This window comes from Salvelinus fontinalis, chromosome 42 (assembly GCF_029448725.1).
Source record: "Salvelinus fontinalis isolate EN_2023a chromosome 42, ASM2944872v1, whole genome shotgun sequence".
Lineage (NCBI taxonomy): Eukaryota > Metazoa > Chordata > Actinopteri > Salmoniformes > Salmonidae > Salvelinus > Salvelinus fontinalis.
Window position 1 is genome coordinate 15,375,884 of NC_074706.1, and position 27,783 is coordinate 15,403,666.

Consider the following 27,783-nt stretch of genomic DNA (forward strand, 5'->3'; position numbering starts at 1 on the left):
GTGTGTTCAACATGTTTAATATAGTGTTCAACATGTTTAATAAAGAATAATAACGTGAACACTACAAGCTACAAAACAACAAATGTGAAAACCGAAAACAGTCCTATCTGGTGCAGAACACAAAGACAGAAAACAATCACCCACAAACCAACAGTGCAAACAGGCTACCTTAATATGGTTCCCAATCAGAGACAATGACAAAGACCTGCCTCTGATTGAGAACCATGTTAGGCCAAACAACAAACCCAACATAGAAACACAAAACATAGAATGCCCACCCAGCTCACGTCCTGACCAACTAAACACAGACTAAACAAAGGAAATAAGGTCAGGAACGTGACACCCATTGGCTATTCTTCCTGGGGTCCAATCACGATTACGCAATTACATACAAAATAAAACAGTACATAACTCAACCTATTATTATACTCTATCACAACATATCTATAATACAAAATCAAAAACACAGTAATATAACAATGGTAAGATGAACACACATAGGCTACACAGAATGATCAATGAGGCTCTCATGTTTTCCTACCAAATGTGATATAAACAATAAAAATAGCATCGCCATGGCATATTTCCCAAGTGTTTTAATTGTTACTCACAATAACGTTACAATAAATGGCACAATGGCACAGACATGTGTGATCACAGTCCAAAGCATAGAAAGGTTAGATAACATTTTGATTGCACATGATTTACGCTACACTTACACAATATACCCAATGTTTTTATACTGTAATATAAAAACATTCAACCACTAGATGGCGAGAAAGGATTGGAAGGAAAGGCCAACGTTTTCTCTAAACAATGCTTGAAAGTGTATAGGATTTTTAAACACAAATGAGTAAATCACTGTTACCAGTCATTATTGTTTATAAATGTACAGCTGCCTGGCATGCAAAGTGACATGACAAAAGGTCACACACACTTAAAGTCACTAAAATAGAGAATCCACCAAACAATTATAGTGATCCCTCCTATTTGACCCGAGAAGTAGGCTTACATTAAAACCACAATCTGAAGTTGTGTTTCTGGAGAAATGTTTCCCCTCTCAAACTCATAGGCAGCTTTGGCTTCAAGGAGTGACAGTTTACGCGGGTATTCTGAAGCAATACATACTTTGTTTACAAAGATTTAAACGACAACAAAAACATAAAGGGAGAATAGAGTAATCGTATTTTGGGTTGCGACAGGGTATGTAAAACATGTATATATTGCAAGCATGGGTATTGATGTATTAATGACTGTTAAACATCAGGAAGTATACACAATGTATGACTTTAAATGAAAGGTATGGGTAAGCCTTTGACTTAATGTATTGAAGCTCAGCACAACACGTTTATTTTTATCAGTTTGAATAAGTCATGGGGTTATTTTAAAACAGTGAAAAGTGAATTAGATCTTCATATTCAGTCTCAGCAACTACTCAGAAATTGAGTGGCATAAAAAGGAAGTGGCCTACAGTGCAACGACTCACTATGGTATCGACCAGATTTGATATTTCTGGGTCACAGTAATCTTTGCAGGCACAGATCCATACAAAAGTTGCACTAATGTAGGTGGATCACAAAATGCTCTGATAGAAGGATATAAAGTCAGAACATTTGCTGTCTCCGCCACTGTCTGTCGTCCAAAAAATATATACACGTCAAATAACACTATTTGACGTGTCAAATAAGCTTGTTGACCAATCGGGACCTGAATATGACTGCACGTCACCTAATAATTGAACGCGTTCATACATTTTTTACTTAGTTATTACACATTGATTACACTATCCCTCGTATTTAATATGTCACAACGATTAATCGATACGTATCGCTATGATGCTGGCAAAGTTGTCTCGCACACCTGCCCTTCCCCAAGCTCTGGACAATGCTGGTTGTAAAAAAGTTAGCTAGCTGATGGATTTGATGCAAACAATGTTCTTCCCCAAAAACACAGCAAAACGACAAGTTGTATTGGGTTAGGGTTAGATACCAAAGAAGTTGCGGTCGAACAAATAATGCCTTATTACCAACGCGGTATTGTAAACACATTGTTCGTGGCCAGTGTGTGCTTGTTTGCAGACTTTTTGTGAAGCTTTGACAATGCTACTGATAGTAGTGGTGGCGCTTGGCTTGCACGTTCAAATTCATCACACACAACATTCTATAATAGAATTGTGTTATTTGACGTGTCAAATTAAAAGCTTATTTGACGCGTCAAATAGTGTTACTTGACATGTATCTTTTTGATACGTAAAGATCCAAATGGCGTTCCATATTTCTCTACACTTAACCTTGTTCTGAACACTTCCAAAACAAAGACCATGTGGTTTGGTAAGAAGAATGCCCCTCTCCCCACAGGTGTGATTACTACCTCTGAGGGTTAAGAGCTTGAGGTAGTCTCCTCATACAAGTCCTTGGGAGTATGGCTAGACGGTATACTGTCCTTCTCTCAGCAGATATCAAAGCTGCAGGCTAAGGTTAAATTTAGACTTGGTTTCCTCTATCGTAATCGCTCCTCTTTCACCCCAGCTGCCAAACTAACCCTGATTAAGATTACCATCCTACCCATGCTAGATTACGGAGACGTAATTTATAGATCGGCAGGTAAGGGTGCTCTCGAGCGGCTTGATGTTCTTTACCATCGGCCATCAGATTTGCCACCAATGTTCCTTATAGGACACATCACTGCACTCTATACTCTTCTGTAAACTGGTCACATCTCTCTGTACACCCGTCGCAAGACGGGTGCTTATTTATAAAACACTCTTAGGCCTCACTTCCCCCCTATCTGAGATATCTACTGCAGCCCTCATTTTTTTTATTTTTTATTTTTATTTTATTTTACCGTTATTTTACCAGGTAAGTTGACTGAGAACACGTTCTCATTTGCAGCAACGACCTGGGGAATAGTTACAGGGGAGAGGAGGGGGATGAATGAGCCAATTGTAATCCTCCACATACCACCCGTTCTGCCAGTCACATTCTGTTAAATGTCCCCAAAGCACACACATCCCCATCACTTTTCAGTTCGCTACAGCTAGCAGTACAAACAATAATGTTTGTACCCTGTTTTGTGCTGCTACCATGTTGTGCTGCTGCCACGTTGTGTTGCTACCATGTTGTTGTCATGTGGTGTTGCTACTATGCTGTGTTGTCATGTGTTGCTGCCATGCTATGTTGTCGTCTTAGGTCTCTCTTGTCATGATGTGTGTTTTGTCCTATATATCTTTTTTTTATCCCTAAAGGTTATATAAAAAAAATGTAAAACACAGAGATAGGGATAACCAACAGATGGTCCATCATAATAAACAAAATGAGCTAATTAAGAGTTACAATTCAGCCCAGACCTACATCTTGTGAAAAACGCTAAGAAGAGGAAAATGTCACTGAAGATCAAACGGCAAATCAAGATCTATCCTCAGAAGTGTTTCAATACAACATACATGATGAAAGGAAAAAAAAAACATCTATGGACCTTTTTGTTTTTCTAAAGCAGCCTAACAGCCATTGCTTCTAAGGAGTAAGTGGCTTTATCTCAAACGCCTGCTCTTTTTATAATACGTACACAGCTGCTATCCTCTGGCAAGCTAAACCGTAACCAGCTATAAAACGATACAGTAGAGGGGCCTACATTTAAACAACAGAACAGTATGTACTGAAAATAAGCTTTGGCCCAGCAGTAGCATAGCAAACACACTAGGGAATTGGATTAAAAGACTGGTTCCATTTGTTTTAACCTGTAAATTGGGATTTGGAACAAAAGGCACTTGAAAAGAAGGAGTATACAGATCCTGCTACTAACTCAATGCATAGTTATTGAATTGGTCCATACCAGTGAATGTCATCAAGACCCCTGTTTGGCAGAAGGTCTTTGAGAATGACCTACAAAGAAAGCCTGAAATTATAACATTAGTGCAAAAGTTTCAGGGGAATTTTCTCCCATAACAACTGTGCCTCTAAAAGGTTTTCTGGGTGAATATTTTTTTTAACTTTCATTTTGTTTCAACATCCTCTTTAAGATATGCCGTCCTCTCCAGGATGTGAATTATCATGTTGGCATCTCAGCAACTTCCTTTGCTTCTTCATGCTGTGTCAACATCACCGCTGGCAGCCATGCGATGTGATTGGAGTGTATCATAAACTGATATCAATTTTGGTTTGTCTCTAAGTGAATCCAGTTCTGGTACACCTGTTCCCTCCTCCTAGGCAGGGAGTGGGAGGTAGGTAGGGGAGGGCGGGATGGAGAGGGACAGGGAAAGACAGGGAAAGGGAGTGGGAGGGAGGGAGGGAAGGACAGAGAGGGACAGGGCAGAGAAAGGGGAGATTAAAAGGGTAGGAAAGTAACAAACCAAAACAATGATCTTATGCTTTATTAGAAACAGGACATGCTCTCTTGTCTATCCTCTTTGTTCTGCAGTAGGTAACTCAACAGTCAACACAACACACCTAGGACCATTCCTAAAGCTAGTGGGAGGAACCACGTGGGCAAGCTATAAAAAGCCCACAGACTTTGCAAATACTGAGAAAGACTATGTGTATATCAAAGGCATTACTATATACCATTTGTTCTGTGTGGCTTCTCATTGTGGGCAAAACTGGTTGCAATGACATCAGGCTGCGTATCACACTCATGTGGTCTGTGACACTCAAGACCTCCTTAACCCACTGGCACAGAGCTAAAGCCTACAGCTGTCACCATGAGGGCTGCTGTCTTGTCTATCAGCCTGTAGCATTTTTACTAACCTGATTATCTGCTTGTTTTTTAGGAGTTATCGTTGTGTACATAATGTCAACTTGCACTTTTTGAGATGAATCTATGAAGAGAAATAAAGGAAAGTAAATATTGGCCTAAGGTGAGGTGTGACTAACTGACAGAGTCATACAGATGCTCACCGCCCAGGACAGGTTCTGTAAACACTCAGGACTCATTTGATACTATGGGTACCAGTCTCTGTGCGTGCAGTCTTTTTGGTGTCAGAAAAGCTAAGCTATTCAGGTAATCATTGTCAGAGAGAGAGTGTGTGTGTTTGTGTGTGCGTGCGCGCGCCTTCTGCTTTTTCAACATTTAGAGAAGTCTGGAATAGTGACACTGTCTGAACAAGCAGAGGAAGTGTGGAAGATGTGCCACTTTATTTGACCTGCATCCTGTTGTCAAGCAAACACTTCCTACCTTTTCCAAAACACTACCATTGATTATAAAAAAATTAAATAAAAAAATACATGGAAAAAGGATAAGCATGCTTTGACTTTGGGGGGTGACCTCACACCTCCAAAAGATAAATACATGCCTTTTGGTTGTCCATTTCTCCTCTTCTTTAGATAGATTGCAAGTCCAACCATCCCCAAGGCAACCGAAACGCAGATTACAGCAATAATAAGAATACCCCGACCCCTCTCACCACTGTCTGAAATAAATGACACAAGGAAATCATTTTTGTAAAATATGTTTTGAATGAGCTCAACTACACTTCACTTTCACTTGGTCATTTCTCTTTTCTGGATGGCTTTAATTCAAAATTGCTCTTACCTGCATCATTAGGATGACCATCTTTGCTGCAACATTTTGGGACAGGAACTGTCTCATTGCTGATAGGGTTAGTAGCCACACAGCTGTAGGTGGAGTTGTAGTTCTTTCCCTCTACCTCCAAACGGAGAGAGAGATCGGTGGTGAGATCAGGACTGCTGGTCTGGTTTAGTTTTTCCTCTCCTCTGTACGAGGTCAAGGTCACCTCTTTTCCGTTGTCCACAGAACACACCGCACGACAGGAGCTGCTGTCACACCATGTCACCTGAGGTTTGGAAACAACATCTGGAAGGAAAATTATGAATAAATTGGAATTGGAACCTATAATGTTTTTGTAATATACAACACACACACACACACACACACACACACACACACACACACACACACACACACACACACACACACACACACACACACACACACACACACACACACACACACACACACACACACACACACACACACACACACACACACACACACTTACTGTATACAGTGAGCTCAAATCTGTTTTTCCCCCCTCCATCTGTATCCTCCACAGTATAAACCCCAGCATCGTCTATCTTGAGGTCTGACAGAGTGAAGTATCTCGTAACACTGTTCAAGTAAATACGATTTTCAAATCTCTTCTCGAGGGTGATTTTGCCTTCTTTACCAGGGTACACATTTGCAATACTGCCAAGGTCTTCGTGAAGTAAATTGCCAGACTTGTTCACCCTCTCTGGAAAAGAGAGAGACTGCCCCACGACGCCTTTTACCCGCCGAGTCTCAGACTGGACTGTTGGTTGGGAAGCACAGAGTACTGTGGACAGAGAGAGACTCAATATCAACACAATAGCAGTATTCCAGGAGGTCTGTAAAACAGTCGCACACTAAATCTCAGAATACCTGGATAAGTGTTTAACATGTCAGTAACTGCATGCATGTGATATTGCGATCTGATGCCAGACTGCACTGAAGATGACACTGACATACAATCATTACTAAATCTTTTGCTGCAAGTCTGCAATGTAGTCATCACAGCCCTTCTTAGTTATTTACAGGCCTAATGTGATGGTTGGGGTCAGGACATAATTGTTAGGACTAGTATTTGAATATTCTGTCAGAAATTAAGTTCACATGGAAATGGATTCTCTGAGTGAGGGAAGTTCTTCCCCAATTGACTGTTGTTTTTTCTCCAAAATAAATGAAGGATATCACTGAAAAAGCACATGACTTTACAGAGATATTTCATTACCCCCCAACATAATTTCCCACGGCAGCCTCTTAAATAGCCTAGATTGTATTCTTTGAATTTCAAGGTCAGAGGAACATTGCAGCATGACAGGCTACCTCCTACAATAGTCCTCTATGTGTTGTTGAAACAAGGTTTTGTGTTGACAATACAGAAAAAGAGATGAGGGGCATGATGGTTGTCCTACTAGCAGTAGGGAAGAGGGAGCAATTCTGTACATATGGACACTGCAGAAACATTCTGATTATAAGCAGCTGTAAACTGTTGAAAAGTGTCTGCTAAATTACTCAAATATAATATCTTCTAAACAGAAGTTATGTATATCAATAATCAGAGGTGGGAAAAGTAGCCAATTGTCATACTTGAGTAAAAGCAAAGATACCTTAATTAAAAATGACTCAAGTAAAAGTGAAAGTCACCCAGTGAAATACTACTAGAGTAAAAGTCTAAAAGTACTTGGTTTTAAATCAACTTAAGTATAAAAAATACATGTAATTGCTAAAATATACTTAAGCGTCAAAAGTAAAAGTATAAATAATTTAAAACTAGATGGCACGGTTGTCTTGTTTTTTTCAAATTTACGGATAGCCAGGGGCACACTCCAACACTCACACATAATTTACAAACTAAGCATTTGTGTTTAGTGAGTCCGCCAGATCAGAGGCAGTAGGGATGACCAGGCATGTTCTCTTAATAAGTGTGTGAATTGGACAATTTCTGCTAAGTATTCAAAATGTAATGAGGACTTTTGGGTGTCAGGAAAAATGTATGGAGTAAAAAGTATTATTTTCTTTAGGAATGTAGTGGAATAAAAGTAAAAGTTGTCAAAAAGATAAATAGTAATGTAAAGTACAGCCCCCCCCCCCCCCAAAAAAAACCCTACTTAATTAACTCTTGTTTAGTCTTAACATTCCGTATACTCCCCTTGTCTTAAGGGTGAAAAATTATCCGCCTTCACTAAACCCCTAAAATAAAGCAGCTTAATTGAATTTTAAACCCCAAATCTATTTTGCATGAAGAAACAACCTGTCATTCATGACAAACTTTATGAATATCTGAGTTTTCCCTATTCACAATGTAGAAATACTCAATTTAATCAGTTGACACACTCGTTTTTATTACAACACACAACACATAGTTGTTTTCTTTACAAAAGTAGAGGTTTATTATTATTATTATTGCTAAAGGTACTGCATAGGTGTAACATAGATTTTAGCGAGAGATAGCACTTGTATAGCCTAAGATAGTAGCAGAAACATGCAGAAAGTAGTTTTGAAAGCATTTTATTGAAGGGAAACAATAACAATCTTGAACTTTTTTGGCAACACAGTGATATATTCTTACATACTGTACAATGAGGAATTCAACTACAAAATAGTAGTCTACTCCCATTTTTTCTAACCATTGCCCCCACCCACAAGGTGTATAAACAACAACAATAAAATAATACAAAACAAAAACTTGAACATAAATCAATCAATTCTAATTAGCACATGTAGGACAGTATGAAAGTGTGTGTGCATGGACTTTGCAGATGAATTTCTCACATGTGCAGCACATAGTATTTGTTTTACAGTCCTTTTTGGTGGGGGGGCAAATTGGCATCTCCTCGTCTTGCCTTCCCCAGCTTTAGCCTCAGGAGGATCAGGACAATATTCAGCCCCCTGAACAGCTTTCACAAGCGCTGCAAAGGCTGCTGTGTGGGGGAGGCGCTCCCTTCTTTGAATGTGTGGGGTTACAAGTGCCTTTCCCAACTGCTCCATGAACACCCTCCTCTTGTTCTGCTCATCACCTATCCAGGTAGGGTTGATCTTGTTCCATATCACGAAGGCATTGTATGAGGACACATCAATGATGTTATGGAAGAAGACCAGGGGCCAGCGGGCAGTCATCCTCCTGTTCAAATCATATTAATATGTGACCGTGTCTCTGCTTGTGAACACAGACTCCTTTCCTCAGTCTGTCACATCGTGTTTCCGGCCTTTTTCTGTCATGTTAGTGGTTTGACCACACTGAGAAGCAGCCCCGCACAGTCTTCCCTGCATACAGGAGTCCCGTCTCACATGCAGGCCTATGTGGTGAAATATGTTTGCACTGCAATTAATACTTTTCACTGCAGCGAACAGAATAGTGGTCAGTAACGCTAAAGGTCTACTCGTGACTCTCATTGTTTTCACACCCTCTAAGCAAAGTAACTATGCAAATCGGTGATGAGACGATGAACATTGTGGTAATAGCATCCCTAGTGCTGCATGTTCTTCAGCACAAGGGAGCTAGCCTCCAGCCTACACAATCTCCGGCCTTCTGCAGTTGGCAGCTGTAACAGTAAAACTGACAATAATTACAACAAAGCATTGGACAGAAGACTGAACAAATGACACAGTCCATTGCCGCCCTCCAAGAGGAGCTGTGTGGGGTAGAGGTGGCGCGGCAGCAGAGAGAGAGTGACATTGATGCCCTCCAAGAGGAGCTGTGCGTGGTAGAGGTGGCGCGGCAGCAGAGAGAGAGTGACATTGATGCCCTCCAAGAGGAGCTGTGCGTGGTAGAGGTGGCGCGGCAGCAGAGAGAGAGTGACAATGATGCCCTCCAAGAGGAGCTGTGCGTGGTAGAGGTGGCGCGGCAGCAGAGAGAGAGTGACAATGATGCCCTCCAAGAGGAGCTGTGCGTGGTAGAGGTGGCGCGGCAGCAGAGAGAGAGTGACAATGATGCCCTCCAAGAGGAGCTGTGTGTGGTAGAGGTGGCGCGGCAGCAGAGAGAGAGCGACAATGATGCCCTCCAAGAGGAGCTGTGCGTGGTAGAGGTGGCGCGGCAGCAGAGAGAGAGCGACATTGATGCCCTCCAAGAGGAGCTGTGCGTGGTAGAGGTGGCGCGGCAGCAGAGAGAGAGCGACATTGATGCCCTCCAAGAGGAGCTGTGTGTGGTAGAGGTGGCGCGGCAGCAGAGAGAGAGCGACATTGATGCCCTCCAAGAGGAGCTGTGTGTGGTAGAGGTGGCGCGGCAGCAGAGAGAGAGCGACATTGATGCCCTCCAAGAGGAGCTGTGTGTGGTAGAGGTGGCGCGGCAGCAGAGAGAGAGCGACATTGATGCCCTCCAAGAGGAGCTGTGTGGGGTAGAGGTGGCGCGGCAGCAGAGAGAGAGCGACATTGATGCCCTCCAAGAGGAGCTGTGTGTGGTAGAGGTGGCGCGGCAGCAGAGAGAGAGTGACATTGATGCCCTCCGTCAGCAGCGGATGACTACTCCACGAACAGAGCAGCCCATCAGCCAGGTAGAAGCCACGATACCCCTGAGCCCAGTGCAGCCTTTACCCCATCTGCCTCACAAGCCCCTCAGCCTCTTCGGGTCCACCTCGACCTGCCAACCTCTCAGTCTGCCACACCCTACCCTGCCTCACCAACCTCCCAGCAGTCTGACCATGTTCAGCCGAACACCTCCCGAGGACAGGATCCAATTCAACCCAGGATACCTCCCAAAACTCCAGTTCTGATGGACTCTGATAGGAAGTATCTGGAAGATAGGAGACTTAGCCATCTGGTATCTGGGGAACAATGCTGGTGTGCCACAACTGACAGTGCACTACAACTGCTCTATCAAGTCAAGCTGGAAAATCCTGACAACCTTGTCATACATACTGGGACAAATGACCTGCGCAAAAAAAGGTGAAAGAGTGGCTGAGGAAGTGAGAAAGGTGGCAGAGAAAGCACACACCTTGTTCCCAAGGAGAAACGTGATTATATCCACCCTTCTACCAAGGAAAGATCTTCCCTGGCACATTATCCAACATGTCTACCAATAAATCACCATGGAGCTGCTCCTCACTACCAAATGTCAGCATCTCTCACCACTGACATGTGAACCTCCCCGCATCTCCAAGGAGAGAGAGGAGGCCAATCTCATCTCAGCTGATCCAGACACAGACATCTCCAGCCCCTACCAAAACAAATTAAAAAAAATTGTCACATGCGCCAAATACAACAGGTGTAGACCTTAAAGTGAAATGCTTACTTACAAGCCCTTAATCAACAATGCAGTTTTAAGAAAAATAAATGTTCAGAAAGTATTTACTTGAATAAAAAACACGAGCTGGCGCACACCCAGAGAAAATTAATTGATGCTGAGGTGCTGACTAACGGCGAATAAACCATAAGCTATAAAAAATAAAGTAACAAAGTATTTACTAAAATAAACCGAATAAAAAAATAAAAAATAAAAATAGTAAATAATTAAAGAGCAACAATAAAATAACAGTAGCGAGGTTATAAACAGGGGGTACCAGTACAGAGTCAATGTGCGGGGCACAGGTTAGTCGAGGTAATATGTACATGTAAGTAGAGGTAAATTGACTATGCATAGATAATAAACAGAGAATAGCAGCAGTGTAAAAGAGGGGGTTGGGGGGGGGGGGAGGGGTTCAGGAGTCTTATGGCTTGGGGCTAGAAGAAGCCTTTTGGAACTAGACTTGGCCCTTCGGTACCGCTTGCTGTGCTGTAGCAGAGAGAACAGTCTATGACTAGGGTGGCTGAATGTTTAGCGCCTTCCTCTGACACTACCTGGTATAGAGGCCCTGGATGGAAGAAAGCTTGGCTCCAGTGATGTACTGGGCCATATGCACTACCCTCTGTAGTGTCTTGCGGTCGGAGACTGAGCATCTCAACCTGCTCCACTACAGCCCCGTCGATGAGAATGGGGGCATGCTTAGTCCTCCTTTTCCTGTAGTCCACAATCATCTCCTTTGTCTTGATCACATTGAGGGAGAGGTTGTTGTCCTGGCACCACACTGCCAGGTCTCTGACCTCCTCCCTATAGGCTGTCTCATCGTTGTCGGTGATCAGGACTACCACTGTTGTGTCATCGGCAAACTTAATGATGGTGTTGTGCTTGGCCATGCAGTCATGGGTAACAGGGAGTACTGGAGGGGACTGAGCATGCACCCATGAGGGGCCCCAGTGTGGCGGATGTGTTGTTACCTACCCTTACCACCTGGGGGAAGCCTGTCAGGAAGCCAAGGATCCAGTTGCAGAGGGAGGTGTTTGGTCCCAGGGTCCTTAGCTTAGTGATGAGCTTTGAGAGCACTATGGTGTTGAATGCAGTTTTCCTCACCTCTAGTTTTATATGAAGAAGTGTATTTCTGTTGTTGGGTTGTTTATTTGTTTTTGTCTTGCTTCAATACAAAATCTCACCAGATTGGGTCTGCTGGATGGCTGGAATTTCTCCCTAAGGATTTGACTTCATCTCCCTCACCCTGTATCTCTGCAGTGAGGTTGACAAGATGATAGGGGAGTATAAGCCAATTTGGAGGGGGATGGTTTCAACTGTGTGTTGCTATTCTCTTTGACATTTGTCTTAGACTTTTGTATGACCAATTTTGGTATTAGTAATAATTTGTCATACAGTGAATAATTTGTCATTTAGTGAATAGTTTGTCTGGATTTCCTGAATCAGAAATGCCCTAAACTAAACTGTTGTCCTGGTTTGTCCTCTGTCGAGGTGATTGCGAAGGTGACAACAGATGGTATCTAGATGCATGGAAGGGATCATTTGGCCGAGAACAGTATGAATCTCACCCCCTCTAACTGGCTGAAGCAATGGCGATAATGGAGTTCACCATGATCCTCACCACCTGAAACCTGAGTCCAAGCCAGCAACCTGCACACACCAGCCAGTTGAGGCTATCAACTGCCTTTTCTCTCAGGAGTGCGACATGAGTCCACGTGGAGTGAGCATGGAGAGAGATCCTGTCCAAACTTCTCTCATGCTTCTGGTGTACTGGTCGGAAAAATTGACATAATGGAGCGTAAAGGATGGTGGCGGCTCAGGTGAGAGATTCGTCTGCTGGGAAAATCGGATCATTCCCCAGATATTGAAATTGGGACATTATCAAGGGCCATCCACTTTGAACATATGTGCCATTGGGAAGACGAATTGTAAAGCTATCTGAAGAAGGAAATTAAGACACGCCAGAAGGATGAGTGGCGTGAAGGAGGGAGGTCGTAAACCGTGCCTGTAATTGATTTAGGTTTGTCAAATTGTTTATTTGGGATATCGGGTTGATTGTGGAGGTCTGCATACTGCAGATGTTATAGTAATTTTGACTAAGAATGCATTGAGATACCAGTCTGTCATTACCACAAATGGGGGCCGAAAGAAGTTAATGCTAGAAATATAAGATGAATACACTGTATGTCAACATAAATGTACATTCTGCAAGTGTCGGTGTGCTAAGTTGAGGGTCTTCGAGTGATTCTTCTAAATTTGGGTTGGATAATTCATTGATTGGGTTCTAATTATGATTTGGAAAGGCGCGAAGGAGTGACAGAGCGATGCCCTGAAATGAGAGGAGAGCCACTGGAATGTATCTGGGGCTAACCTTGCCCCAATCTCATTCTTATCAGCGTCGGTGTGAAACTGTTACAACCCCGTGTTCTCTCTTCCCTGTGAAAGTCAATAGGATTTCTAGGTGGGATGGAACATGCATTGTTTGCATTATACTAACACACAGGCCCACTGTCTTTCGTGAGGCCAGATAATACTTTACTCCCACCCATTTCAATGGCAGGAGGGATGACAGCCCCTCGGTGTATTAAAGGATAAGAGCTTTGAGTGAGAACTGAAGGTTGTTTTGTGTTGGACAAGTTTAGAATGCCTACAGGTTTGGTGTTTTTGACGAGTCTCAGGGACAGCCGCCGCAAGCCGCTTGTGGTAATAGCTATGTAAACAATGGTTAAGCATTGACAGATTTTAGTCACCTCTGAGTCTACAGATCCCTTAGAATGTAAAACCCAGTTGGGAGCTCCTGATCGATATGTGTACTTGGTGTATTGAGTTGGTTGGAACCTCTCCACCGCGCTGGTAATAAAGAATGATTCATTTAAGATTGACTTCAGGCGTCCCTGGTGGTAATTTCCACGACAATGTGATCATGTCACATAGTATGCATTAGAGATACGAAACAGCAAATGACTAATCCTCGTTTAATGAAGAAGATATATTTTTAAATGTTCTCTCCTCATGGGGTTTTTACATGACATGTTCTACTCTGATTTAGCCACTGTCTCCTGTAAAAATGTCTCCTCCATATGTTTTTCCTGGCAGATAAACACGCTCAATCAGATGAAAAATCAGGCCTGGTCCAAAGCAAGCAAACTGGCACTGGAGCGGACTGGAAATTTTCTAGACCATTGAGAAACATATCTACTATATCGATTAAGAAAGCTAAATCAAGCTACTTTTTAAGCTCTCTCTCTGACTCGGCTGGTGATCCTCCAAAATCTTGGAAAACAGTAAATGCACTAAAGCGTACAAATTCCTCTTCTTCTCTGTCTAAGCAAATTCTGTCTGACTCTGGCATCCTAACTGAGAAGGGGATAAGGGATGCTTTTAATCGTCATTTTATCTAGGCAGGCTTTTTATTTGAGAGAAACTGTGGTTTAATTAACCCTGGTAAGTCAATGAACTGCTTTTCCCTTTGCCAGCCTCTAGCGGACTCGATGATTAACACGTCATCTTCTCGTGAATCTTTGTTTTCATATCAGCAAATGTACTATCTGTGATGTGCTAGATGCCTTGCTTAAGATGTAAAAATGTCCACTGGGACTGATATGTTTGATCTATTTTTGCTCCACGTCTCTGCCCCCTGATTGCTGAATAAGTAACCCATATTTTTAACCGGATGATTATATCTGGTACTATCCCCACGGTTTGGAAGGCGGCCCATGTACTCCCCCTTCACAAAAGACATAAATAATTAAATCGGCCTACTACTAATCTTTCTTGCCTCGCTAAAATATTAGAATCCTTGATTAAGGTCTTTCTTATCCTTGAAATGTATTCTAAATGCACATCAGTCGGGTTTTAGACCAGGTCAAAGCACCATCTCTGCTGCATCCCTAGTCATAAACGATGTGGTTAATTGTGTGGATAATAGGCAACATCTTCATTGACCTGTCAAAGGCTTTTGATACTGTTGATTACTCACTACTAATTCAAAGGCTGTCCTCAAGTGGCCTAGGCTGCATGTAACTGTTTTAAAAATGACTTAACAGATAACTCAACGTGTATCTACAAATGGTGTTAAATCAGGTTTCCTGGATATTACGAAAGGTGTCCTGCAGGGGTCGATTTTGGGTCCTGTACTTTTTGTTGTTTACATTAACAAAATCGCCTTGTCTGTAAAATAAATGTACCTGCACTCGTATGCTGATGATACTGTTGTGGATGTTGTTGCCCCCACGGTTGACCAGGCTCTATCTGAACTACAGTCTGCCTTCATTGTATTACAGAAAAACGTTATTGACCTGAAATTAGTATTGAATGCAGGTAAAACTAAGTACAGTGCCTTCGGAAAGTATTCAGACCCCGTGACTATTTCCACATTTTGTTGTGTTACAGCCGTATTCTAAAATGGATTAAATAAAACTATTTCCGAAGCAATCTACACACAATACCACATAATGACAAAGTGGAAACAGGTTTGTGGTCATTTTTGCACATTTATTAAAAGTAAAAAACAGAAATACCTTATCTACATAAGTATTCAGACCCTATGCTATGAAACTCAAAATTGAGCTCAGGTCCATCCTGTTTCCTTTGATCATCCTTGAAATGTTTCTACAACTATATTGGAGTCCACCTGTGGTAAATTCAGTTGATTGGACATGATTTGGAAAGGCACACACCTGACAATATAAGGTCCACAGTTGATAGTGCATGTCAGAGCAATAATCAAACCATGAGGTTGAAGGAATTGTCCGTAGAGCTCAGAGACAGGATTGTGTCGAGGCACAGGTCCGGGGAAGGGTACCAAAACTTTTTTGCAGAATTGAAGGTCCCCAAGAACACAGTGGCCTCCATCATTCTTAAACGGAAGAAGTGTGGAAGCACCAAGACTCTTCCTAGAGCTGGCTGCCTGGCCAAACTGAGCAATCGAGGGAGAAGGGCCTCAGCTAGGTGACCAAGAACCCGATGGTTACTCTGAGAGAGCTCTAGAGTTCATCTGTGGAGATGGGAGAACTTTCCAAAAGAACAGCCATCTCTGCAGCACACCACCAATTAGGCCTTTATGGTAGAGTGGCCAGACAGAAGCCACTCCTCAGTAAATGGTACATGACAGCCCGCTTGGAGTTTGCCAAAAGGCACCTAAAGACTCCCAGACCATAAGAAACAAGATTCTCTGGTCTGATGAAACCATGATTGAACTATTTTGTCTGAATGCCAAGCGTCACATCGGGAGACAACCTGGCACCATCCCTACGGTGAAGCATGGTGGTGGCAGTATCATTCTGTGGGGATGTTTTTCAGCGGCAGGGACTGGGAGACTAGTCAGGATCGAGGGAAATATGAACGGAGCAAAGTACAGAGAGATCCTTCATGAAAACCTGCTCCAGAGGGCTCAGGACCTCAGACTGGGGTGAAAGTTCACCTTCCAACAGGACAACGACTGTAAGTACACAGCAAAGACAAAGCAGGAGTGGCTTCGGGACAAGTCTATGAATGTCCTTGAGTGGCCCAGCCAGAGCCCAGACTTGAACCCGATCGAACATCTCTGGAGAGACCTAAAAATAGCTGTGCAGGAGTGCTCCCCATCCAACCTGACAGAGCTTGAGAGGATCTACAGAGAAGAGAGGAAGAAACTCCCCAAACACAGGTGAAATCACATTTCAGGAGAAGACCCAGATGCAGACAGTGTCAAAGTAACAAAAGTTAAGTACTAGAACAGGGTGCAGGCAAAATGACACGTCAAGGGTCTTTTAAAAAGCTTATTGATGATTTCGTTAAGAAGCCGAGAATAAAAAAGTGTTCTTCCATATAAATAGGTCCTGCCTCTCAACAAATAGGAGAAAGCAGAGGATTCAGCCGACGTTCCTATCGGTCCTAGACTATGGCGACATCATCTATTTCAACGCAGCTGCTTCTTCATTAAAGTCGTTAAACGCAGTTCATCATAGCGCACTGCGCTTTATTACAGGCAACAATTTTAGCAGTTAACACTGCATTCCTTGCCAGAAAGTTGGTTGGCCCTCTGATATCACGTAGCTTGACACATTGCTATGTTTTTCATTTATTAACTTTTAGAAAAAGTCCCACGGTACCTAACATCATTACTAAACTTTAGACATACGAGTTACCGCACCCGGTCTCAGGGATGGCTAACTCTGAAAATTCCTTTGGTCTCTAATGCGTTAGCTAAAACAGCTTTTAGCTTTGTTGCACCTTATTTGTGGAACAATCTTCAAAATGTTCTGAAAAGTCATGTTTAGGTGCCTCTGGGCCAATTCAGAATGCTGATTCAGGACCTTTTTACTGATGAATGTCTTTGTTTTTTGTTTTTATGACCATGTTTTTCTTTCTTTCTTTCTTTCTGCTTGTATTTAGTATTTTTCTTTTGCTGTGTGTATTTTCTGTAATTTATGTAATGCAGGGCTCATCTGTAAAAGAGAGAGAATTACTTTCCCATTGTTCCTCAAATGTTTTATTTTACCTTTAATTAACTAGGCAAGTCAGTTAAGAACAAATTCTTATTTTTAATGAACTGCCTGTTCAGGGGCAGAACAACAGATTTGTACCTTGTTAGTTTGGGGATTTGAACTTGCAACCTTGCGGTTGCTGGTCCGCCGCTCTAACCACTAGGCTACCCTGCCGCCCCAGTGTATGCAGTGTATGATAAACTATTTTCTAGCTCTGTTTCTCTCATTTTATCAAATGAAAAAAAAAATGTTTTTTTTTTTGCTACATATGACCGAATCAAGGTCCTATGTAGGACCGAATCAAGGTCCTATGTAGGACCGAATCAAGGTCCTATGTAGGACCGAATCAAGGTCCTATGTAGGACCGAATCAAGGTCCTATGTAGGACCGAATCAAGGTCCTATGTAGGACCGAATCAAGGTCCTATGTAGGACCGAATCAAGGTCCAATGTAGGACCGAATCAAGGTCCAATGTAGGACCGAGTAAAGGTCCAATGTAGGACCGAGTAAAGGTCCAATGTAGGACCGAGTAAAGGTCCAATGTAGGACCGAGTAAAGGTCCTATGTAGGACCGAATCAAGGCCTATAGGCCAACGGACGAGACAATAAGACATAATAACAGAATACACTCAACCACACCTTTTGTTTCATCACAAAACCGGAGAGCAATATCTGTCTGGTGAAGTCCACAAAACATATTGCATGTAACAGTTCATGACCTACAGCAAGGTCAAGCAAGTTAGTATTTCCCACATTTTCGGGCTACTAAACAACTATTGATTTAGAACTACAGAGAGTTACCACAAGTCACAGTCAACTTAGTGTATGTAAACTTCTGACTCACTGGAATTGTGATACAGTGAGTTATAAGTGAAATAATCTGTCAGTTAACAATTGTTTGAAAAACTTGTGTCATGCACAAATGTCTGAACTGACTTGCCAAAACTATAGTTTGTTATCAAGACATTTGTGGAGAGGTTGAAAAATGAGTTTTAATGACTCCAACCTAAGTGTATGTAAACTTCAGACTTCAACTGTATGCTTCGTCTAATACAGTGAAAACTAAAAGATAGAAAACAACGATTTAGTCCAATCAACGTAAGCTAAATATGATGTGGCTGTCCATGTTACTGATTTCTGTGTGTGTGTGTGTGCGTGCTTGCATGCAAGTTGAAAAAACATGTTGACGCACCTTACTTGTAGAGAAGCGCCAATGCCGCCATTCTCCATTTTGTAAACGGTCTATAACTCTGTCATACAGTAGGCTAGACGCTTTGAGTTTTTGTTGTTCTAGGCTACCTGGCTAAAACGCTTGCTGGTTAATCTATCTTCCCTTCATTGGAAACGATGCACCAGGCCAGCTAATTGACGTTAGCCTATAGTAGGTCTATAGGCCTACTACATCTAGATAGCTACATGTTGAACTTCCATCCTCTCAGGCAAGGAGCACAACGTATGAATTTATGGTTGCATCAGAATTACCGTTATAATCATTGGCCAGTACTGAGAATTAAGTGAAACAACAGGTCCTAATCCCTATGTCACGATCGTTATAATGAGTGGACCAAGATGCAGCGTGGTATGTTTCCATCCTCTTTATTTGGAAGAGAAACTCAAAGGAAAAAAAAAAAACGCTCAAATGTAGTGCTCGCAGGCAACTATACCTAGACAAGATCCCACAAAGCACAATGGGGAAATGGCTGCCTAAATATGATCCCCAATCAGAGACAACGATAAACAGCTGCCTCTGATTGGGAACCATACCAGGCCAACATAGATAATCACCTAGATAACCCACCCTAGTCACTGTCACGCCCTAACCAACACAGAGAATAAACAGCTCTCTATGGTCAGGGCGTGACACCCTATCTACATCCATGGCTAATTTTGGAAAGGGATGATTTTAGCTAGCTAGCCACCGGAGGACAAAGACATAACGAGATGCAACAACTGAAGTTGTCTCTCAATGACGTTTGGCACTGAGACGAAGGACAGGCCTATATTATTTTGTTTCTTTTATGCTTGGTTATTCATTTGAGGAAGCTTGTCTTCCCTTTGCATCCATGAATACATACCCTTGCATATTCTACAACATTAATTGGTAGCTGATTAGTATGCTGTTGCATCAAACATTTATTTTACAATCTGCAATGAATTAATATTCAACTTTTGTCACGACTTCTGCCGAAGTCGTTGCCTCTCCTTGTCCGGGCGGTGTTCGGCGGTCGACTTCACCGGTCTTCTAGCCATCATCGATCCATTTTTCATTTTCCATTGGTTTTGTCTTGTCTTCCCACACACCTGTTGTCAATCCCATTTATTACCTGTTGTGTATTTAACCCTCTGTTTCCCTTCATGTGTTTGTCAGAGATTGTTCGTTGTCAAGTGTTGTGCTGTTTGTGTATAGGTGTGCGATGGGTCTTCGTACCCAGATTTTGTATGATATTTTTCCGTGAGTGTTATGGAGCTAATTACTGGGACTTTTATTAAAGTACTCCATGCTACACTCTATTTTGACTCTCCTGCGCCTGACTTCCTCTGCCACTTATACACGCCGCTGTGACAGAATCTCTGACCAATATATATGAAGTCAGCAGGAGAGGACACGACGGCCATGGAGGTGGAAAAGCGCGTTATGGAACAAGCTAAGGAGATTGACTGTTTGAGCGCCATCATGGATCGTATTGTCCAGAATATGGATCGCTTGGAGAGACAGGGAGTTTCTCCAGCGCCTCCACTGCCACAACTGGGATTTACCGTTAACGCGTTTTCCCCACCTGAACGTAATAAAATCCGTTTACCCCTACCCACGGGTTACAACGGAGATACTGCTGGCTGCCAGGGTTTCCTCCTTAAACTGAACTTATATCTGGCCACGGTCTCCCCAGTACCATCCGACCGGGAGAAGAGTTCCGCCCTCGTCTCATGCCTCACCGGGAGAGCCCGGGAGTGGGCCAGCGCTGTGTGTAGAGAGGAGAATGCGGCGTTGGACCATTTTGAGGAGTTCACCCGTTATTTCAGGAGAGTATTCGACCATCCTCCCGAAGGAAAAACGGCGGGTGAGCTTCTCTATCATCTGAGGCAGGGGACGAGGAGTGCCCAGGAGTTTGCTTTGGAGTTTAGGACCTTGGCTGCCGGCGCTGGATGGAGCGACAGGGCCCTGATCGACCATTACCATTGTAGCCTACGTGAGGACGTCCGTCGGGAGCTGGCCTGTAGAGACACCACCCTTAACTTCGACCAGCTGGTGGACATGTCCATCAGGCTGGACAACATACTGGCTACTCGTGGACGTCTAGATCGGGGTCTGGTTGTTCCATCCTCCCGCACCCTCTCTCCCGAACCAATGGAATTGGGAGGGACGGTGCGTCGGGAGACCGGAGGGGGTACCCGCTCGAGCACCATCTATGATCGCAGAGATCACACTGCTGATCGGTGTCGGGTTGGTTCCTCTGGGAATAGAGAAGGCAGGCAGGGCACTCTGGCATCACCCCAGGTGAGTAGGCACCATACTCATCCAGAGCCCTCTGTTGCACTTATGTTTGTCTCTGTCACCTTTCCGGATTTTTCCCTTCATTCCCAGTATAAGGCGCTAGTAGATTCAGGCGCGGCTGGGAATTTCATTAATAAAAATTTTGCTCATAGTTTAGGGATTCCTGTTGTTTCTGTTGATATGCCTTTCCCTATTCATGCTTTAGATAGTCGACCAATAGGGTCAGGGTTTATCAGGGAGGTCACCGCACCTTTGTCTATGATAACGCAGGGAGGTCACAAGGAAAAGATTAGTCTTTTTCTTATTGATTCCCCTGCGTATTCTGTGGTGTTAGGCCTACCCTGGTTAACTACTCATAATCCCACTGTTTCTTGGCCACAGAGGGCTCTCACGGGGTGGTCGCGAGAGTGCTCAGGTAGGTGTGTAGGGGTTTCCGTTGGTGCTACTACGGTGGAAAGTCCAGACCAGGTTTCCACCGTGCGCATTCCCCCAGAATATGCCGATTTGGCACTCGCCTTCTGTAAAAAGAAGGCGACTCAATTACCACCCCATCGACAGGGGGATTGTGCGATAGATCTCCTGGTAGACGCTGCATATCCCAGGAGTCATGTGTATCCTCTGTCGCAAGCGGAGACAGTGGCTATGAATAATTATATCTCTGAATCCCTGCGTCAGGGGTTCATTCAGCCATCCATTTCACCCGCCTCTTCGAGTTTCTTTTTTGTGAAGAAGAAGGATGGCGGTTTACGCCCGTGCATTGATTATCGAGACCTTAATAAAATCACGGTAAAATATAGTTACCCGCTACCTTTGATTAATACAGTAATGGAGTCAATGCGCGGGGCCCGCTTCTTCACAAAATTGGATCTCAGGAGTGCGTACAATCTGGTGCGTATTAGGAAGGGTGATGAGTGGAAGACGGCATTTAGCACCACCTCAGGTCATTATGAGTACCTGGTCATGCCATATGGGTTGATGAATGCTCCATCAGTCTTCCAATCGTTTGTAGATGAGATCTTCAGGGACCTGAATGGGCAGGGTGTAGTGGTGTATATCGATGATATTTTGATATACTCTGCTACACGCGCTGAGCATGTGTCCTTGGTGCGCAGGGTGCTTGGTCGCCTGTTGGAGCATGATTTATATGTCAAGGCTGAGAAATGCTTGTTCTTCCAACAATCCATCTCCTTCCTAGGGCATCAGATTTCCACTTCAGGAGTGGAAATGGAGAGCGACCGCATTACAGCCGTGCGTAATTGGCCGACTCCAACCACGGTAAAGGAGGTGCAGCGTTTTTTAGGGTTTGCCAATTACTACCGGAGATTTATCCGGGGTTTTGGTCAGGTTGCAGCTCCCATTACCTCACTGCTAAAGGGGGGAGCGGTGCGCTTGCAGTGGTCGGTCGAGGCGAATAGGGCTTTTGGTAAACTGAAGGCTCTGTTTACCTCGGCGCCTGTGTTGGCTCATCCGGATCCCTCTTTGCCATTCATAGTAGAGGTGGACGCATCCGAAGCTGGGATAGGAGCAGTGCTCTCTCAGCGTTCGGGTGTGCCACCGAAGCTTCGCCCCTGTGCTTTTTTCTCGAAGAAGCTCAGCCCGGCGGAGCGTAACTATGATGTGGGGGACCGAGAGCTGTTAGCTGTCGTAAAAGCCTTGAAGGTGTGGAGGCATTGGCTTGAGGGGGCTAATCACCCTTTTCTCATCTGGACTGATCACCGCAATCTGGAGTACATCCGGCAGGCGAAGAGACTAAATCCTCGCCAGGCAAGGTGGGCCATGTTTTTCACTCGTTTTGTGTTTACGCTTACTTACAGACCAGGCTCCCAGAACGTCAAGGCAGACGCATTGTCTCGGCTGTATGACACAGAGGAGCGACCCATGGATCCCACTCCCATACTCCCAGAGTCGTGTTTGGTGGCGCCAGTAGTGTGGGAGCTGGACGCGGACATTGAGCGGGCGTCACGTGCAGAGCCCTCTCCTCCTGAGTGTCCAGCTGGTCGTCTGTACGTTCCGTCTGCTGTCCGTGACCGATTGATCTATTGGGCTCACACATCACCCTCCTCTGGTCATCCTGGGATAGGTCGGACGATGCGCTGTCTTGATGGGAGGTACTGGTGGCCCACTTTAGCTAAGGACGTGAGGATTTATGTTTCCTCCTGTTCGGTGTGCGCCCAGTGCAAGGCTCCTAGACACCTGCCTAGAGGTAAGCTTTTACCTTTACCCGTTCCTCAACGGCCGTGGTCGCACCTGTCAGTGGATTTTGTGACTGATCTTCCACCTTCACAGGGTTACACCACGATCCTGGTCGTTGTGGATCGGTTCTCTAAGTCCTGTCGTCTTATCCCTTTGCCCGGTCTCCCTACGGCCTTACAAACTGCGGAGGCTCTGTTTACACATGTTTTCCGGCATTATGGGGTGCCTGAGGATATAGTGTCTGATCGGGGTTCCCAGTTCACGTCAAGGGTCTGGAAGGCGTTCATGGAACGTCTGGGGATCTCGGTTAGTCTTACCTCAGGTTTTCACCCCGAGAGTAATGGGCAGGTGGAGAGAGTTAACCAGGATGTGGGCAGGTTTCTGCGGTCCTATTGCCAGGACCGGCCAGGGGAGTGGGCGAAGTTCGTGCCCTGGGCAGAGATAGCCCAGAACTCGCTACGTCACTCCTCCACTAACCTCACCCCTTTTCAATGTGTATTAGGTTATCAGCCGGTTCTGGCTCCTTGGCATCAGAGTCAGACCGAAGCTCCTGCGGTGGACAATTGGTTTCGGCACGCTGAGGAAACTTGGGAGGCAGCCCACGTCCACCTTCAGCGTGCCATAAGGCGCCAGAAAATTGGCGCAGACCGTCGCCGCAGTGAGGCCCCGGTGTTCGTACCAGGGGACAGGGTCTGGCTCTCGACCCGAAACCTGCCCCTCCGCCTGCTCTGCCGGAAGCTGTGTCCGCGGTTTGTGGGGCCGTTTAAAGTCCTGAGGAGAGTGAACGAGGTATGTTATAGATTACAACTGCCCATTAATTACCGTATTAACCCCTCGTTCCATGTGTCTCTCCTCAGGCCGGTGGTGGCTGGCCCGCTCCAGGAGGCTGAAGTGCGTGAAGTTCCTCCGCCTCCTCTAGACATCGAGGGGGTCCCGGCGTACGCTATTCGATCCATTTTGGATTCGAGACGTCGGGCGAGGGGCCTTCAGTACCTCGTGGACTGGGAGGGGTACGGGCCGGAGGAGAGATGCTGGGTTCCGGTGGAGGACGTTTTAGATCCTTCCATGTTAAAAGAATTCCACCGCCTCCATCCGGATCGCCCTGCACCTCGCCCTCCGGGTCGTCCCCGAGGCCGGTGTCGACGCACTGCTGGAGCCGCGCGTCAGGGGGGGGGTACTGTCACGACTTCTGCCGAAGTCGTTGCCTCTCCTTGTCCGGGCGGTGTTCGGCGGTCGACTTCACCGGTCTTCTAGCCATCATCGATCCATTTTTCATTTTCCATTGGTTTTGTCTTGTCTTCCCACACACCTGTTGTCAATCCCATTTATTACCTGTTGTGTATTTAACCCTCTGTTTCCCTTCATGTGTTTGTCAGAGATTGTTCGTTGTCAAGTGTTGTGCTGTTTGTGTATAGGTGTGCGATGGGTCTTCGTACCCAGATTTTGTATGATATTTTTCCGTGAGTGTTATGGAGCTAATTACTGGGACTTTTATTAAAGTACTCCATGCTACACTCTATTTTGACTCTCCTGCGCCTGACTTCCTCTGCCACTTATACACGCCGCTGTGACAACTTTAAATAGGCTATTGTACAAGTAGGCCCCTAATTACACTATGTATACAAAAGTATGTGAGCACCCCTTCGATTTAGCTATTTCAGCCACACCAGTTGCTGACAGGTGTATAAAATCGAGCACACGGCCATACAATCTCCATAGACAAACATTTGCAGTAAAATTGCCTAACTGAAGAGCTCAGTGACATTCAACGTGTAACGGGCATAGGGTGCCACCTTTCCAACAAGTCAGATCGCCAAATGTCTGCCCTGCTAGAGCTGCCCCGGGTCAACTGTAAGTGCTGTTATTGTGAAGTGGAAACGTCTAGGAGCAACAAAGGCTCAGCCGCGAAGTGGTAGGCCACACAAGCTCACAGAACGGGACTGCCTAGTGCTAAAGCGCGTAGTGTCTAAAAATCGTCTGTCCTCAGCTGCAACACTCTCTACCGAGTTCCAAACTGCCTCTGGAAGCAACTTCAGCACAAGAACTGTTTGTTGGGAGGTTCATGAAATGGGTTTCCATGGCTGAGCACCCGCACACAAGCCTAAATTCACCATGCGCAATGCCAAGCGTCGGCTGGAGTGGTGTAAAGCTCGCCTCCATTGGACTCTGGAGCAGTGGAAACGCATTCTCTGGAGTGATGAATCACGCTTCACCATCTGGCAGTCCGACAGACAAATCTGGGTTTGACGGATGCCAGGAGAACGCTACCTGCTCGAATGCGTAGTGCCAACTGTAACATTTGGTGGAGGAAGAATAATGGTCTGGCGCTGTTTTTCATGGTTCTTAGTTTCAGAGAAGGGAAATCTTAAACTACAGCATACAATGAAATTCTAGACAATTCTGTACTTCCAACTTTGTGGCAACTGTTTGGGGAAGGCCCTTTCCTGTTTTATCATGACAATGCCCCCCCGTGTACAAAGTGAGGTCCATACAGAAATTATTTGTCAAGATCGTGTGGAAGAACTTGCCTGCACAGAGCCCTGATCTCAACACCACCGAACACCTTTGGGATGAATTGGAACGCCAACTGCAATCCAGGCCTAATCGCCCAATATCAGTGCCCGACCTCACTAACGCTCTTGTGACTGAATGGAAATAAGTCCCCGCAGAAATGTTCCAACATCTAGTGGGAAGCCTTCCCAGAAGAGTGGAGGCTGTTATAGCGGCAAAGGGGGGACCAACTCCATATTAATGCACATGATTTTGGAATGAAATGTTCGACAAGCACGTGTCCACATACTTATGGCCATGTAGTGTAGCTCTTATTGCTCTTGAATGTCTTCATTCTCTACACAAAAATCACAGCTTTTTTTGTCCCACGCTATGAAATTCATCTTGAGGCATAGTAGCATAACCAGTGACCAGACCATTACCTTTTTATTAACAAAGTACATTGCCTGTTCCAACGACCTGCCTCTCGCTCTTCAATCCGTCTACGTGAAAGATAGCCACTACCCACGTAATCACAGGAAACCACCAACATTTCCTGTTTAGAGAAGAACAATCTAATGTACCATTCGAAGGTAGCTTAAATACCACTGAGTTTGAATGTTCATTTGACCTGATGACTTTTAGCATGTTGATATCCATGACAGGATTTCTTCATTTTGGGGATGAAGCCATGTCCATTGCCCTTCAGTGATTCAACATGGTCGAGGGAATTCCCAAGTCCCAACACCACAAAGGTGCGTGTTTTATTATCACATCCACAGTCATTAGGCACTGTGAGTCAACACAGTGAGCCTGTGAGCTCTGTCAGTTGGAAAAAATGCAAATAGTAATGAAAATTAGTCTCAATCAGTCTCGGTCTCAATCTTAGATATTATTAAAGGTTGTCAGCCTGTCGTTTCCAAAAGATCATTAATCTCTCATATAAATTAGCCTATGCATCAAAGTATTGGCATACTCTGTAGTTGGTGTTTAGATTGCAAACTTTTATAGCCTCCACCTCTTTCTTCCCATGAACGAGCTCTGTTAAACAACCTACTCTCTGTCGTTATCTATCCCTTACTGTAAATATTTATCAAACGCTCGGACAGGATACAGGAGGATATGTCTCTAGAGAGAGAGGAATGTTATTTTGAGTCTTAGCGACAGGCGACACACTGTTTTAAATGTGGCACTGTTTAAAGGATTTAGCCTTTACACATTTGACCATATTTAATAAGGGGGTTGGGAATGCAATTTGGGGGAATTCACATTTGGTCTGCGCTCCCATGCACTACAGCTGCTAGACTAGCCTACGGCTGCTAGCCTAGTTACTAATTAAAACATTGAACATTTAAAACAAATACAGTTTAGGCTACTTATCTATAATCTCCCACATACACAGCAGATCAGTACCAAAAGAAACATACCATCAATGTCGAAATATAGCAGCATGAACGTCAGGCTGGCAAGCCTTCTCCATCCAAACAAATGGTTCATTGTTCTAAAGCTTGAGCTGTTCAGAAGACAAAATAAACTCAACCAGACCCTCTGGGGTGTATTCAGTTGTAAAACCGTTTCTTGAACAGAAGCAAACAAAACAGGGAGGGACCTCCCTGCACTTGTCCAATAGAACCTGTTGTTTCACTTGCACTAATCGTAACTAGAAGCACAAGCATTTCGCTACACTCGCATTAACATGTGCTAACCATGTGTATGTGACAAATAAAATTGGATTTGATTTGATTTGATTTGGACTAATGATTACACCCCAATCTCATCACCAGACTGTTTCTCCCTCCGGGACTAGAGAGAGAAGATTGGTTGCCAACCCTGTCAGCAGTAATCACAACATCAACATCACAACACCCTGTGGAGATGGAGGCCTTGGAGAAGACGAATGTGTGAGAAATCATATCAACCATTATTGCCATCAGCTCATTAGAATATAATACCCATCGCTCTTGAGACGGGGAGCGGTTAGGAGATTTGTTGTGTAGTGATGAACCAGAGTACTGTACTGTAGGTTGTTAAAGACCACCTTCTAGTGGAGTAAATGTAGAATTTCATTGTCGACTGTTTATAGTTTGCATCATCTTGTACGGTAGCCTTCTATGTTCTATTATGGTATACACGCGTACAAAACATTAGGAAAACCTGCTCTTTCCGTGACATAGACTGACCAGGTGAATCAAGGGGAAAGCTATAATCCCTTATTGATGTCATGGTCACCTGTTAAATCCACTTCAATCAGTGTAGATGAAGTGGAGGAGACAGGTTAAAGAAGGATTTTTAAGCTTTGAGACAATTGAGACATGGATTGTGTATGTGTGCCATTCAGAGGGTGAATGGGTAAGACAAAAGATGTAAAGTGCCTTTTAACTGGGTAT

At 44.3% G+C, this 27,783-nt stretch overlaps 1 protein-coding gene across 2 annotated transcripts; it reads right to left on the bottom strand.

The window, feature by feature from the left end:
• On the bottom strand, positions 1–27,026 carry LOC129840920 (SLAM family member 5-like). 2 transcript variants are annotated; one of them, XM_055908956.1, is made up of 6 exons: positions 26,824–27,026; positions 6,014–6,328; positions 5,527–5,808; positions 5,288–5,404; positions 4,743–4,813; positions 1–4,201 (listed from the first exon to the last, which is right to left on the bottom strand). In XM_055908956.1, the coding sequence occupies exons 1-6, from the start codon at positions 26,891–26,893 to the stop codon at positions 4,082–4,084; spliced, it is 975 nt and encodes a 324-aa protein (XP_055764931.1). In that variant the 5' UTR covers positions 26,894–27,026; the 3' UTR covers positions 1–4,081. The 2 variants fall into 2 exon arrangements, with proteins under 2 accessions (XP_055764931.1, XP_055764932.1); XM_055908957.1 differs by lacking the exon at positions 4,743–4,813.
• Positions 27,027–27,783: the final 757 nt, after the last annotated feature.